Source organism: Nannospalax galili, unplaced genomic scaffold (genome assembly GCF_000622305.1).
Source record: "Nannospalax galili isolate Female #2095 unplaced genomic scaffold, S.galili_v1.0 scaffold92, whole genome shotgun sequence".
In the NCBI taxonomy this organism is placed as follows: domain Eukaryota; kingdom Metazoa; phylum Chordata; class Mammalia; order Rodentia; family Spalacidae; genus Nannospalax; species Nannospalax galili.
The window spans coordinates 320,278-336,979 of NW_008331545.1; the positions used below are offsets into that span (position 1 = coordinate 320,278).

The 16,702-nt window shown below is 35.6% G+C and overlaps 1 protein-coding gene across 4 annotated transcripts in view; it reads left to right on the plus strand.

Annotated features, from left to right (window-relative positions):
* The window catches only part of LOC103728721 (bromodomain adjacent to zinc finger domain protein 2B), a 125,712-nt gene extending 110,647 nt beyond the window's left edge, over positions 1-15,065 (plus strand). For 3 of the 4 annotated variants that reach the window (XM_008826679.3, XM_029560395.1, XM_008826680.2), the window contains 6 exons: positions 1,166-1,476; positions 1,863-1,998; positions 6,169-6,315; positions 12,364-12,629; positions 12,870-13,013; positions 13,639-15,065. In XM_008826679.3, the coding sequence (XP_008824901.1) occupies positions 1,166-1,476; positions 1,863-1,998; positions 6,169-6,315; positions 12,364-12,629; positions 12,870-13,013; positions 13,639-13,792 (1,158 nt within the window). In that variant the 3' untranslated portion in view covers positions 13,793-15,065. The remainder of the gene's footprint in view (positions 1-1,165; positions 1,477-1,862; positions 1,999-6,168; positions 6,316-12,363; positions 12,630-12,869; positions 13,014-13,638) is intronic. The other variant, XM_029560396.1, reaches the window with a different exon arrangement.
* The last annotated feature ends 1,637 nt before the right edge of the window (positions 15,066-16,702 follow it).

The window sequence follows — 16,702 nt, forward strand, 5'->3', positions numbered from 1 at the left end:
TATATACAGAATCTTATAACTAATAGAGAAGTACAGCTTTGTGAGTGAAAGAAAAGTATACACGACTTGTGCTGGATATTCAGAGATTAGTACAAGTTACACAGTATTGAGATGAACTGTGAGATGAATAAGTTTTGACAGAGACCAAGGGAATAACACACTAAAAAGGGGGAAGAACACCGTTAGCAGAGGGCCAGGTCAGGAAACTTGCCATGTTTATAAAGTAGCAAGTCATAGAATTTGAATGCAGTGTGAATATTGGCATGGAAGATGAGAAGAAAGGTAGACTGAGGCACTTGAATACCTTGGTAACATTTAGAACTTTATTAAGCAATGGGGAATCTTTGATTGTGAGCCAAAGAATCAATGTAAACAAGTCTATTACAAGATTCTTCATTTAGTCTTTCAATCTATATGTAATGAGTACCCATTATTTTGCCTTCATTGCACAAGAAATAAATGACTAAAGGTAGACGTTGTCCCTCCCCTTACAGGATTTTGAGGGAGAAAGATGTTGATCAAATGATCATATTATTATAAGGTTACAACCATGACAAGGCTTTGGAGCATTTTAGGATCCTAGGAAAGCCTATGGTAGGAGGATGTAGCCCCTGAAGGAGTTCAGGGAAGGATTTACTTCCAGGAATGTCCGTGTTAAAGTGCATTTTAACATGAGTGCTGCAAGCTGACAGGAGTTAGTAGGTGAAGAACAGGGAAACATTGTGTAGACAAGTATCATTGCTTCTGCTGAGTCTCTGCAGCCAAAGGAAAGTGGTGAGTATAAGAGCCTGCATAGGAGAGACATGGAAGGCATGGAAGCAGAAAGCAGGAGCATGGTCTATAGACCATGGACATTCTCTTCCTTTAAAGGAAGTTCATAAAACTAATAACCACATCAGTCTAAAATCTTTTGGAATCCATTGCTGATTTTTATTAGGCTTCCCACAATATCAAAAGTGACAAATGTTCTTTTTCAAACTTTCCTTATAACCCATTTTTCTTTTTTGCTCTTATTTTAACCTAGCATTAGGAAACATGAGGTAAAACTCTTTAGTACAGATTCTTGATCTGCTGGTGTTGCCTGCTGTATTTTAAGTAAAGGTAACTCACCCATCTAACATTTTAAGAACAAACCATAATAACATTACTCTCTTGATATATATAGGGTTGGATGTGTCCAGAGCCTGCATCAGAAAGGGAGGATTTGGTATATTTTGAACATAAGTCATTTACTAAATTGTACAAAGAGCATGATGGAGAACTTACTGGTGAAGAAGAAAACAGTGCACATGCACTAGAACGGAAGAGTGACAACCCCCTAGATATAGCTGTAACCAGGCTGGCTGATTTGGAGCGGAACATTGAAAGAAGGTATCTGAAGAGCCCCTTAAGTACCACCATTCAGATCAAAGTGGATAATGTGGGCACAGTTACTGTCCCTGCTCCTGCACCATCCATTAGTGGTGATGGTGACGGGTAGGTTATTGAGATTAACTTGAAAAATTATTGTGCTTCTTTGCTAATTGGAGCCTATTTTCTATTGCCTGTTATCTATGTATCTTCTTGTATGTCTGTGATCCATATGGATCATGCTATTTGCATGGTGCTTTGTAAAAACTTTTTTTTTTTGTTATGTGCATTGATAATCCTGCAAAGTGATCTCACATTTACCTGGTTGTGACTAAGCTTTAAGGCACGTAGCCACAGTCTGTGCACTACATCAAATTTAGTTGCTTAAACTTTATACTTATTGGCTGTTACATGTTTTTGTCATTGCTTGGCTTTCAGTGTGATGATTGTTTCGCATTCAGTAACCGTAAATGTGGCCATGACCTACTTAATTTTTCTATATTTCAATGCAGAATTGAAGAGGATATTGCTCCAGGGCTCAGGGTATGGAGAAGGGCATTATCAGAAGCTCGCAGTGCTGCACAGGTAGCTCTGTGCATTCAGCAATTACAGAAATCAATAGCATGGGAAAAATCAATTATGAAAGTTGTAAGTGTTTTTATTTAAGAAATACTATAACTAATTTACTTTGTCTTGTTTTTTTCACAACCTCCAGATCTTTCCTAACTACGCATATTACCATATTGTTACAATAATGTATACTGTACTTGAGAGTTTATCTAAATTCTTAAATGCCATATAATCTAATACTTCCTTCTTTATCTTGACTTTGTTGAAGCAACCTACCAAATTTGTTACCTTTTATTTTTTCAAATGTTTCTCTGTCTAATTTCAGTGCTTATTTATAATTATAACAAGTTGTCTCCTGCATTTTGCCAATATAGCAGTTGTTACTAAATGTTTTTAAGGCCCTTTCATTCCTGTAAGCACTCTGGTGGCTAACATTATTTGCTACAATATTCCTAAAATGTTTTACTTTCCTATCAGACTTCCGTCTAAAGTGTAATATCAAAATAAACAGAACTCAAACTTAGATGCTTAAATGTTTGTATCAGTTAAAGTTGGCATGAAGAGTAGATCTTTTCAGGTTCCCCTAATAATTAAAACTGGATTTTCATCTTCTTTGTGCATGCCCAATTGGTTACTGTTACACAATAAGCATTCACTTTGTACCAGGCACCAAAATGCCATGCATTCGAATAGGAGCTACAGCTCATCTACTTCCAGAAGTAGTCATTTTGAATCATGTACACATGCCACTGGCCTGGAACTCAAAGAGATCCACCTGCCTCTGACTAAAAGGCATGCACTACCACACCTAGCTTATATGTAGATTTTATGAATCACTTTAACATTTATTTTTGAATTATAGACTAGCTTTTAAAAAATATTATTTTTATTTTATGTGTGTGTATGTGTATTGCCTACATGTAGGTAAGTGCACCCATGTTGTGCAATGCCTGTGGAGGTCAGAAGAGGCTGTCGGATCCCCTGGAACTGGAGTTATGGACAGTTATTAGCTGCCATGTGGGTGCTAGGATTCGAACACAGGTCTTCTGCAAGAACAGTATTCTTAACTGCTGAGCCATCTCTCCAGCCCCTAGACTAGCTTTTATATTCAAATATTTAAGATTTGTTTTCATGAATGGCTAAAGCTGAAAATTCCTTTACTTGAAGTAGTCCTTCCCCCAAAGAAAGTAGGAAATTATTTAGGATCTTTTGTTATTGTTGTTTTGTTTTTCTTTAGCTTCCCCTCTATGCTTAGACTATTGAAGCCTTTCTGCATTTTATATAAATAAGTATTGTTTCTTCTGTGGCTTTTCACTTCTTCCTAGAAATGTCTTTGGAATTTGAAACTGCAGTTTTACAGTATATGCAAATTTGAGTGTTTCTCAACTCAATAAAATTTAGTTTAAGTTTGAAAGCACTTTGCAGTTGATAGCATTTTCTTAAATATGGAAATATTTGAGTAAAAATATATTCTCTTAAAATTATTAAAGCAAGTTTAATAATCACCTAAGGCAAATATATGTGTTGAAATCTAGGCTACAATGATTTTTTTTTAATTGAGTTGAACATAAAAATGTAATTTATGATTATTTTTTCTTATCTTCATCTGAAGTCATGGTATGGTCAATTTTGTTAAAAAATAAACCCAAAAACTGTATTCAAAAATATTTTTATGAGTAAACCTACTTTTCTGGGTTTTTTTTGTTTTTTGAGACAGAGGCTTATTATGTAGCCCATGCTGTTCTTGAACCCACAGCCTTCCTGCCCCTTTCTCCCAAGAGCTGAAATAAGAGCCATGAACCACCATGCCTGGCAACTTCTACAGTTCAGTCATTTCAGTTTTTGCAAATTCATTAGTTTTATCCACGTTATTAATGTGCAGTTATCATCATTAGTATCATTTATCACAATATCCATTAAAAAAATGTCTTAACACATTATTTGTGGACTGGGGGTATAATCTAGTGGGAGAGTGCTTACCCAGCAGGCAGAAGGTCTTGGGTTCAATCCCCAGCACTGCAAATGATGGTGGTGGTGGTGATGATGATGATGATGATCATCATCATCATATGTGCTTTGCTATGAAACCACTTGATAGATCAACAAGTACTTTGTAACCTTTTATTATAAAGGTATCAGTAATCACAACAACCTTTATAATAAATCCAAACAAAATCTTAAAGTGCTCAATACCTGCCAGGCGTGGTGGTGCATGCCTTTAATACCAGCACTCGAGGAGGCAGAGGCAGGCGGATCTCTGAGAGTTCAAGGTCAGCCTGGTCTACATAGTGAGCTCCAGGCCAGCTGGGGCTACAAGGAGACCCTGTCTCAAAAAAAAAAAAAAAAAAAAAAAAAAAAAAAGTGGTCCAATACCTTTAGAAATGCCACCTTAACCAGATAACCAATCTTACCAGGAAAGAGGAAGCTGCCTGTTTGCCCCCAGATAATTTTCTACCCACAACATATTTTATATTTCTGTTGATGTTAAACAGACAGCATCCATATTTCTACTCTAGTAGCAAAGGAACTGAAACCAAATATTAATATTCTTACTCTAATGCATTTTTAGCTATTTCTGTGATTTGTCAAAAGTGTTGGAAGTGTGGTATCTGTCACCCTTTCTTTGAGAAGATATGAAAATAACTTATTTTAAAATCATGCATCTGAAATGTCAGGCATACTTTATAGTGTTTTTAGTATCTCTGCCAGTAAGCAGTGAAAATTATGTTTATGAATCTTATTTTCAAATATTGTTATAGGGGTTTTAATATAACCTTACACACATTTTTTTTTTTTTTTTTTTTTTGGCCTTTTTGAGACAGGGTCTCCCTGTAGCCCCAGCTGTCCTGGAACTCACTATGTAGACCAGGCTGGCCTCGAACTCACAGAGATCCACCTGCCTCTGCCTCCCGAGTGCTGGGATTAAAGGCGTGCGCCACCACGCCCGGCTTACACACATTATTTTTAAATAAGTACTTTTACCATTCAGGTTTTAAAGGTGTAGCTCAAATTTCGTGAAATAACAACACCATAAGGTATTTAGTGATATGGGATTAGGAAAGTTCATAAAATAGATAGGTCTTTTGGGATTGTTAAACCCCACTGATTTTGCACTTATATACATGACAATTTTAATATTATATATATGAGATTTATTGAATAGATATATTAAATATTTGTTAACTTGAATAGTGTATATCTACCATTTTAATGAAGTTCTTACACTGTCATTGTATGCATACGGAACTATATGATTATTTAAAATTTTCCTAGACTGGGATGTAATGTTGTATTAGAGTTAAATGAAGTAATTTTGAACTGTTAAACCATTTTGTTCCTAAGATATATAAATACCTAACTTCAAATTAGTACAAATGAATTCCCATTTAAGTGTTTTCGTTTTTGTTGAATATTGGTTGCAGAACGATTCTACTGTGACTGGAATGTGACCTCATTCAAGAATGCTGTTACTCTTTTCTTTCCTGAAATTTGTTATACAAGCTATGTATGCATGGGGGAAAAACTTTCTCTTTTCATATTTAAAGTTTTTAATGATATTAGGCATTTTTCAATAAGAAATAATCGTGTATTTTTAGTTCTAGAAAACAAATCATGACCTCAAAAATTCTTTATTCTGTTTCTTTTTCCTTGGAAATCATTTTCTAATATGTATTTTCTGTACTTGTGACACAAGTTTGACTTGAGTTCATTTTCAAAGTTTCCTAATTTAGGCACATTTTTTTTAGTCCTAAAACACAGATGAATAATTTAGACCAATCTAGGAATAACTTTTCTTTATATATACTAATCCAGGTTTCTTAATTTTGATATTAAAAACTATTCTCTTATTTCTTTCTCAGAATATCATAAGGATGATAAGATAAGCAAAAGATGAAACACATTAAAAATCCTATGTATTAAAGCTATTCATTGCTTTATGTGCTCTGACATCATGTTAATTATTTCATATGTTAATGTGTACATGCTTCTGAAGTGTGTGCAGGCATTCAACCTCTAGCTTTGTTCTATGCAATGTATCTGAAGTGTGCATTTACCCTAAAAGAATTGCTCGCCCGTCATGTGGTCCATATCTGTGTAACGAGAGATACATAGATGTGTGTGGCTATTATATATTTGTTAGCAAGCGGAATGTCCATTACTAATATAAACTAGGAATTATGATCTGCTTAGATCCCTGGAGCTATTATTCATAACAGAGAGCTAATTTTAAGTGATTTTTTCATATAGTATTGCCAGATCTGTCGAAAAGGAGATAATGAGGAACTGCTTCTTCTTTGTGATGGCTGTGACAAAGGCTGTCATACCTACTGCCATAGACCCAAGATTACAACTATTCCAGATGGGGACTGGTTTTGTCCAGCTTGCATTGCTAAGGTAAGACTAATGTAGAACTAAACTTTTTAACTTACCTGAGTTTTATGGCAGGTTTTTTTTTTTTTCTTTAAAGTATCACTCACATTTTATAAAGCTCAGCTTTTTAACAGTCCATTAATTTTAATGCAGTCACAAAGTTAAACATCACTATTTAATTCCAGAACATTTTCATCAGACTAAAAGCCCTTGTACGTACAGTATGTGTGGCTTCTTGTTTTTCCCAAAATGTTTTCAAAGTTCATTCATGTGCTCACATATTTCAGTACTTCTTTTTATAGTTATAATAGTTTTTATAATTTATAATTTTTTATAGTTTACAATAGTTTTTATAATTATATGGGTTTACTATATTTTGTTTATCCATTCATTAGTTGTTGATCAACTGAGTTGCTTCTACCTTCTGGATATTAGATGAACATGTGTTTTTGGTTCTCTTTGTGAATGTCCTGAAGAAGAATGTCGAGGTCAAATGATATAAGCATCTGTATTTAAAGTCATTTTTCAGTAACATTTAAAATACAGACCTGTGAGGCCAAATAAGTTAAGAGAGAAGCAATATAATAGAATATATATTAATAGGAAGCAATGAGCCAAGTGTAGTAGCACACCCTGGAATCCCAGAACTGAGGAGGCAAAAGCAGAGAGATGGTGAAGGTCAGGCCAGGCCAGCCTGAGCTACACAGGGAGACCCTGTCTCAAAAAAAAAAAAAAAAAAAAAAAAAAAAAAAAAAAGAGAGAGAGAGACAGGGCTGAGGGTGTGACTCAGTGGTAGAGCATTTGTCTGCAGTGCTTGAGGTCCTGGATTCCACTCCTAGCAGAAAGGAAAAAAAAAATAGCAGAAGCAAAGCAAAAAATAAAAATTTTTTAAAAAGTTGGGTATTTAGCTCAGCTGTAGAGTGCTCCCCGATTATGTTCAAGGCCCTGTGTTCTATCCCTAGCACCATAATAAAATAAAATAGGAAGGACGTTTTGGAACTAAATGATAAAAAGTACAAAGTATGTAAAATCAGCATATATTCAAGACCAGACTCTTTGTTAATATTCCTTACACCAGACACTCTTCCAACTTTAAACTTGACCTAATGGTTGCCAGTAACTGCTACCTCTTCATGAACTCAAGTCTAAACTGCCATTACTCAATTCACTCCCTCTAGCACTCTAGCATACCTCTGATCTCATTGGAACCTTCAGTTCATTATCTTAAGATCTTTTCACCATCTCTCTTCCTTTTAACCTAATGTATCAGTCTCCCATTATTATAATGATTGTATTCACTGTTAGGTCCTTTGCCCCTCTCTCATTCTGGTTAATCCAACTTCCTATATTACTCAGTGCCTGTATTTTTGCATTTAAAATTGGCTGTTGAAAATGTTCAACCTTTTAAATTCAAGGCATTAATTGGGCCTTTAATCATGCATGGTGATTTATTTCCAGTTCTGTTCCCTCTGTCCTCATTCTCAGCTTACCTTACTCTCATTCCACTGAGAAAATGGAAGCCATGAAAGGACAATGTACAAGCTCTTACCCCACACCAAAGATCCTTTTATGTCTAAGCTCACATATTTTCCCTTCTCTACTGTTGCCATGAGTTGCTGGTGTTCCTAGCAAAGCCCGTTCTTCACTTACATCTCAGACCCCATCCCCTGCTACCTCCTGAGGACTGTTGCCCTGGCACTTCTCCCTTCTCTGCAGTATCAGTTTCTTCAGCTTCTACTCATCAGCTACCCACATGCTGCCATTTCTACTCTCCACATCCCAGCCCTTGGGGAGGCAGAGACAGGCTGATCTCTGAGAGGAAACTAAACAAACAAAAACCTTTCACTGACCTCATTTCTCTTTAATCTACTTCCCACATCTTCCTTCTTCCCTTTACAGAAAATCTCTTACAAAGCAGTTTGTTTTGGTTTTCCCCCATTTTCTATGCTTGATCTTAGCTAAAAGGCAATACCCTAATTTCTTACCTCCAGCTCTCTCTAAACTCACTCTTCTCAGATCTTCACCTCCACAGCGTCTCCAAAATGTACTCTTGTCATGGCCACAGATGACTTCTACATTGTCCAGTCTAGTAATCTAGTGATCGGTGCTTGACTCTCTGTCCTGTCAATTGCATGTGATAGCGCTGAACACACCATCCTGCTAGAAACTGCTTTTCACCTGGCTTCTACTCACCTGAGTCCTTCCTGCTTTCACTCCCTGTCTGTCTTCTTCACTTGTTTGTCTTCACTGCCTTGATCTGTGAATAGCAGAGTGTTTTCTTGGCTTCAGGGTTTTCATATGGCAAATGGGACCATATCTGCTTTTAGGGATTTGTGAAGATTGCATAAAATCATAATCATGAAACTTTGTAATTGTACATATAATTTGTTCTGTGAAAGTTTTACATTAATTCTAGAATGTTTTTTAATCCCCCAAAGAACTTCGTATTCATTTCCAGTGATTTCACATCCCCACCCTCCACCAGCCTTTCCTCTTAACCCACTTTCTATGAATTCTCTGTTCTGGTTCTATTACATATAAATTTAAACCATTCCCAATGAATAGATAAGCAATGTAATAAATCCATACAATGAAGGATACGTGACTATAAACGGAAATACTCGAATACATAGAACATAGATTGGATTTTGAAAGCATATGCTAAAGAAAAGATCCAGTCATGATATGTCTGGCCATATATCATATGTCTAAGTTAGTATGTAATAGCCACAACAGATAGATCCATAGGAAGTATAGTAATGATTGCCAAAAGGTGTAAGGGTGGGTATTATATTTTAAACCATATTTTACAAGATAGCCAGAGGGTCACATTGATTCATATTCACTAGTAGTGACTTGATTTCTCATTACTTGTCATTTTTGTCATATGTTGCTAAATATAGTTAACAGCAATCTTTACTGGTTGTACATGTATTACCTTTATCATCATAACTACCACATTATAGAATGTTTTCTCTAAATCTTTACAGACTGCTAAGAGGTAAGTATTTTAACTATTTGAGATATTATCTGGGAGGCCACTAGAGATTTTTCTTTTCAATAAATTTACTTAAATTAAAATTCTGATTACCAGTCACAAAGTAGAATTGGAGTCCTAAGATCTCACTCAGGTCTTATGTGAATACAGCTCTCTTAGACTCTGCTAATGTTATCATTGTTGCTTTTTTTTTTTTTTTTGAGACAAAGTCTCCCTGTAGCCCCAGCTGTCCTGGAACTCACTATGTAGACAGGCTGGCCTTGAACTCACAGAACTCCTCCTGCCTCTGCCTCCGAGTGCTGGGATTAAAGGCCTGTGCCACCACACCCAGCTTTGTTGCTATTTTTTAATAGAGTGAGATAGGTGCTTTGTTTCTTTCAACAATAAAAAAAAGCCTAAACTAGCCAGGCGTGGTGGCACACGCCTTTAATCCCAGCACTTGGGAGGCAGAGGCAGGAGGATCTCTGTGAGTTCGAGGCCAGCCTGGTCTATATGGTGAGTTCCAGGACAGCTGGGGCTACAAGGAGACCCTGTCTCAGAAAAGACAAAAAAATTATTATTTTAATTTTATGTGTATGTTTTTGAAATATAAGAAAAAGTGAAGATTTTCAAAATATCTTTTCATTTAATTCATACTTGTAAATATATTTGCATGATATTTCATGCTCCAAAATGACTATTTCTAAATACATCATCATGATTAACTGTTTTATACTGTCTGTGTATATTTAGGTATGTATATATAAGATCACAGGATCACAGAATCAAAGGTATCCTTGTATACATTTATAGACATACCCAGATCCACATATACATAAAAAGATACATGTTAGAAGTTTCAAACCCTAGTGCCTACAAAAGCCAAAGAAATAACTAACATAAAGGAATTAATTAGAAGCTGAGCATGGTGGTACAAGCCTGTAATCCTAGTACTGGGGTGCTGAGACAGAAGAATTGTAGGTTCAAGGTCAGCCTTTGCTGCATAGCTAGCAGGACTTCATCCCCTAAAAGGAGAGTGGTGGTCTGTGTCCACATCCAAGAATATAAAAGGAAGAGTTCATTTAGCTTACGGCTCCAAAGGGGCAAGAGTCAGTCCATCATGGCAGGGAGGTATGGGGGCAGATGTGGCTGGATTAGGAGCAGAAGCTCAGCTCTCACATCTTTAAGCAGGCACAGGAAGCAAGAGAGTTATTCAAAATCCAGCAAGCTTAAGAACTCTCTAACCCCATCCCCAGTGACATGCTTCCTCCAGCATGGCAGCACCTTCTAAGACCACGCGAAACAATGCCACCAACTGGGGACAAAATGTTCAAATACTTAGAGCCTATACTTGGAGACATTCTCATTCAGTCGACTACAAAAGAGTTCATTGTTTTTTTGAAACATCACAAAAGTCTTGATTCTGTCATTTCAGTTTCATATTTTCTTGATGTGAAATATTAATTTGTTAGAAAATGATCCCAAATAAAAAGAAATCACTCCATATAATGTATTGGTTCAAGCAGAAACTGGAAGTCTTCATTATTCGTGAAACGTTATTTTTATTTTATTTATTTAGTCTTTGAGACAGGATCTCAATCTGTAGCCCAAGCTGGCCTGCAGCTTACTCTGTAGCCCAGGCTGACCTCAAACTCAAGGCAGTCCTCCTACATCAGCCTCCTATGTGCTAAACTTATAGGCATGAGCCATCATGCCTGCCAGCTCAAAATGTTTTTATAACTATCAAACTTAATCATCATTAAGTAAATAGTTTTTATGATCTTAAGCACTTTCCTTTAAAGTAATTTTTGAGTATTATGAGCTCACTATAATGTGAACACACAAAATAAACTAAATGGAGAAAAATTTAATGAAACATTTTAATTATTTTAGTTAATGGCAGAGAATATCACTTCTTTGATGTGTATGGGAAAGCTGTTGCATTTGTAGTTTGTCTTATTATTTTAGTGAATTGAATTAAAATATCCCCTTAACTTTATTTACTTGCAGCCTGTCAACAGAGAACCAAATAATTTTAACTGGTTAAGAGCAAGTTTTAAGAATACCAAGAAGTTGGTAACACATCTTTGATGAAATTGCTATGAAATACTACTAAGAAATATTTGCTGCCAACTTTAATTTATGACCAGAGTGGTTATATGATTCTGTAGTGTAGAATATCTGGGAGTAGTTTTCTAAAAATCATTAGAATGTATCATTTCAGAGAATTCAAACAAAAACTATGCATTGCTATCTAACTATCTATATCATTAAATATCTATTTTATGATGTGCTATTTAATATAACTTTTAATTCCCAAAAGCCATATTTACTTCCCTATTTCTAAATTCAAGGAGGACTTTCAGTCTGTGGTTGGATGCATGAGTCCACATTAAAGTTTTCTTTAGCTCGTAACTCTGGTGCTAGCATGACCCCATCAGATATGTGGTTCCTCTTATTTTACAGTTGAGATAACCAAACTGCATAGAGAGTTTTGCCCAAAGTTCCATAGTTAGTAAGTAGAGCCCTGACTGGGATTCATATGCTTTCACTCCAAGTACACTATTCTCTATTCCATTTCACTCTATAATTTTCCTCAGAAAGAGAAACATTTCTCCCCACCTTTCACTGGTGCTTTGAAGCACAATTTTTACTAATTTGATCTCTTTAAAAAATTACTTGTTTGGCACTCCTTGAGCTCCTTTTTATGTTTTGGTCTGGCTCTGTATCTCTTTCTTCCTCAGCGTTCTTATTAACAGCTCATTTGTATAGCCATCTTTGTTCTTAGTTTTGCTATGAGCTACAGGAGAGTCCTGTCATCTTTAGCCTCATTCAGGTCGTACCTACACTACAGTCATACACTGCAGTGGTAACTGTTGATTACCAAAGGTGGATCAGCATCTCTAGTTTTGAGAATCCTTAAATAGATTTTTCATGTTTCATTGGGTGGTAGTCTTATATTATAGAAGAGTCTTCTAGATCAGAGTTGATATTTCTTGTTGGTTGGTCCTATCACATGTTCATAACTTATTATTTTAATACAAAGTCTACAAATGGTTGTTTTCTTAAACCCATGTACTTTTTTAAAATTAAAGGCAAGTGGTCAAACCATAAAAATTAAAAAACTTCATGTCAAAGGAAAAAAGACTAATGAGTCAAAGAAAGGCAAGAAAGTAACTGTAACAGGGGACACTGAAGATGAAGACTCTGCTTCTACAAGTAGTTCACTTAAAAGAGGAAACAAAGATCCCAAAAAAAGGAAAATGGAGGAAAACTCTTCAATGAATGTATCAAAATTAGAAAGTGCTACTACTCTTAAGAAACCTAAAAGAGATGACCCCAAGGACCTAGCTCTTTGCAGGTATTTTTTCAATTTTTGTGTGCAATGTAGTTATAACGTTACATTTTGTTTGCTTAGAAACCTTTTACCATACTAAGGATTACTTTCTGACAACTTGTGTAAACATAAAAATGTAAAAAATAAGTAGATATCTTTTTATAAATTTGCATTATTTTTTAATCAAAGGTTTATAATAGGAAGTTACTGTTTTAATATGGACAATTTTTAAGTATAGGTGCTGATTTCAAACATTTTCTTTAGTTTGATCCTTGCCGACATGGAAACTCATGAAGATGCCTGGCCTTTTCTACTTCCTGTAAACTTGAAACTTGTGCCTGGTTATAAGAAAGTTATTAAAAAACCTATGGATTTTTCTACAATTAGAGAGAAACTAAATAATGGACAGTAAGTAAATTGTTTCTGTTGGATAAATATTGAGTACTGCCATGGAATATGCAACATAGTGGCATATCACAAGGTATCTGTAAAAGCATACTAAAAAAATGCAGTGCATAAGAAGCATTCCATGACCTGTTGACTGAAGTTGAACCCTTTTGAATGAAGTTAATGGGGTATACAAGGGATATTATTGGTCAGAGAGATTAGTAAACTAGTCAAGTAGAAAGAGTACTCTAGTAGAACTGTGGTGAGGTCACATAGAAAATAGATTGTGAGGAAAATGCCAAACAGTTGTAAAAACACATTTTTGTTTTTGTTTCAAGATAAGGTCTTACACTGTAACCCAGGCTGGCCTCAAATTTACAGTCCTCCTGCCTCTGCCAACCAAATGCTGAGATTACAGGTGTGTGGTACTCTGCCTGTCCTGGAAAATATTTTGGTCTTAAGACCAAGATAAAAATGTGTTTTTTCATTTAACTCTCTTTAAAGCCAGCATAGTTCAGAACATAAAAACTTTTTCAAATGTTGCATTTATAAGAGGATTTTATACAAATTGAAATGCTACCTAATTTCATTGCTTTTCCTTTTAGTTTGAATTTTTTAACTTCATTTCTATTGTATTTTCTTTCAGATATCCTGACTTTGAAACCTTTGCTCTAGATGTCAGGCTTGTTTTTGACAACTGTGAAACATTTAATGAAGACGACTCCGACATAGGCAGAGCTGGCCACAGTATGAGAAAGTACTTTGAAAAAAAGTGGACAGCTACTTTCAAAGTGAGCTGAAGTCATAATCTTTTTTTTCTTTTTCCTTTGACACAAGGACAGACAAAACCAGCAATGTGAACTGCATTTACATAAATGTGCAAGGCACATAATGACATGTTTTCCTTAAAATAAGTATATATATATATATATATGTGTGTGTATATATATACATACATATATGTATATATACATATTTTTAAAAGGCTGAGAATGATACCATTTTTAAAGGCTTCACTCCCACAACCAAGATCCTTGGTTATTGGTTTGTGTGATTTATCAGCTAATTTAGGTAGAACAGGGAAGCACACCCAAAGAATTTTCAAAGGAAAGGGTGTTATAGTGCAATAGCAATTCAAATGTACCAATCGCACTGAATATTCAACACCAGAGCTCTAATGTGGGAAATGGTTCTCCTTTCCCTCTCAATAAATATCTATTTTTCATTTTTTTACTTTGTAGTTTATTTTTTAGTGAATGTATTTAATTTTATGAATTATTTATGATTAAACCACATCCAGAATCTTCGTTTTCTGTGAAAAGGAAGAACTAGAAAATTGCTTTAAATCTTGAAAATACAACAAGGAATGTTTTAAAATGTAAAACAAAGCCAAGTTAAACTGTTTACACTGATGTGCTATAAAAGCACCAAAAATAAACTTTACTGTAGAGTTACAAGTACATTTATATATATATATATATATGTTCCTGCGTCACTTGTGTAGTTAAATTGTATTCCAAGACAGTGAAAAAATTGACATGTATATACTGTTCATTATTGTTTATATTAAGTCTTGTTTTAAATATGTATTATGTGTATATATTGTTTGGAGACATTATTGTTTATGCCTTAGAAGGATTGTAGCATTTTATTTTAGTCTGAAGGTAATTACAGCTCTACAGCTTGTACAGTAATTATCCTCTACCAACACTGTGGCGTCTCCCTAATCTTGGTAGTGCCTGCCTTTGAAACAGGGTGTAGGGGATAGTAGTTTTCCATTTTTCTATTTTGTTATATAATTTTAAGCCACCAGGGACTAAATTAAAGTATAATCATTTGTATCCATGTGGAATAAAATTGTGACAATTTCCTATACACACAGTATTTTTTCATAGAGACATTTCCCTCCCATTTGCCTTGCCTCAAAAATAAATTTAAAAGACATTTGTAACCACTGTGTTTTATCTACTGTGTGTTGTGGTGGCCTGTTGAAGGCAAATAGATCAGAATTTTTTTGTACCTATGTAAAAGTACTTGAAGTTTTATTTAAAATAAAATGTTGTGGAAAAGGTAGCATTCTTTTTTTCGGAGTGTGATTTTTCACTACTGTGTGTGGCACGGATACAATAAAAGACTTTTACAAAGTAGTTTTTTAGTTTTTCTTAATGAACTTGAACATGCATTCTGTTCAAAAGGCAGTTAATTTAAATTTGTTTTTTACAGAATCCTAGCAGTGTACAGAGTTTTGGCCGCATGCTCTAGCAGTGGGCTGTGTGGGAAGAAGGGGTTCAAGTCAGATCCCTGAGCTTCATGAAGTTGTAAATTTATTGGTCCTCATTTTATTTCACATTTCAGCATGAAAAAATTAGGATACATTTCTCTGATGTGAAAAATATGTATTCATAGGTGCATAATCTATTGGTTGATAAGAAAAGTGAATTTAAGGGCTGGAGAGATGGCTCTCCAGTTAAGAGCACTGGCTGCTCTTGCAGAGGACCCAGATTCAGATCCAGCAACCACAAGATGGCTAAGAACCATCTGTAACTCCAGTTCCAGGGGATCTGACACCCTCTTCTGACCTCCGTGGGCATTGCATGACACGGTTGTACTTGTATACATGTAGGCAATACACTCATACATATAAAATAAAAATATTAAATGAAACATTAATTTTTTTTAAAAAAAAGGAAAAGTACTTTAGTCTAATGAGTCATGAGATACTGTCAAGAAATAGCTAGATGTTGGAAAGCCATTGATAAATAAGGCAGCCAGAGCTAGGGAGGTAGCTTCATGGGTAAAGTGCTTGTTGCTCAAGCTTGAGGACCTGAGTTCAGATCCCCAGCACCAATGTGAAAGACAAACACAATGGCTATAGGGGGTTGACAGAAGGATCCCAAAGGCTTGCTGACTGATCAGCTAGCAAACAGCAGGCTCCAGGTTCAGTGAGACACTCAAAAAATAAAGATAGATATCAACAGAGGAAAACCCCTGATATCATCCACTTCTGACTTTTACACAGGCATGTATTAACAAGTACACCTTCATAGACATGCATACAGCACAGAGAGAGATAGAGTGGAAGAGAGAGAGAGAGAGAGAGAGAGACAGACCCTGTCCCTAGTTTTCATTATGATGGGGATTGCACGTGAGACTTTGTGCATACTAAGCAAATGTTTTACTAAGCTACACCCATGCTTATTGCTTTTTTTTCAAGTTTTATTTATCATTTTTATCTTATGTGTGAGTATATTGCCTGCATGTATGCAAGTGCACCTGTGTCGTGCAGTGCCCACAGAAGTCAGAAGAGGGTGTCAGATCCCCTGGAACTGGAGTTAGGACAGCCACCTTGTGGTGCTGGGATTCAAACCCAGGTCCTCTGCAAGAACTGCCAGTGCTCTTAACTATGGAGCTCTCTCTCTCCATTCCCACCTATTGCTTCGAATAGTGAAGGAAAAATAGAAAAATTTTGAAGAAAATATCCCTCGCTGAAAATACTTTGAGCCAAGAGTATTTTCCAAAACCTCTATAAATTTGTTCATGAAGATTTCTAGGAAAATCAGCTGTTCTTATATAAATACGTGTTTTTCTGTTAAGCAAATATTGCAACAATGCCCCAGGGAACTTGATCAAAAATAACCATGTGCAACAGAGAACAAGGTGGCATTGGGAGGCAAGTGCTGCATTTTGTTCTCACAGAGCCACCAGATGTT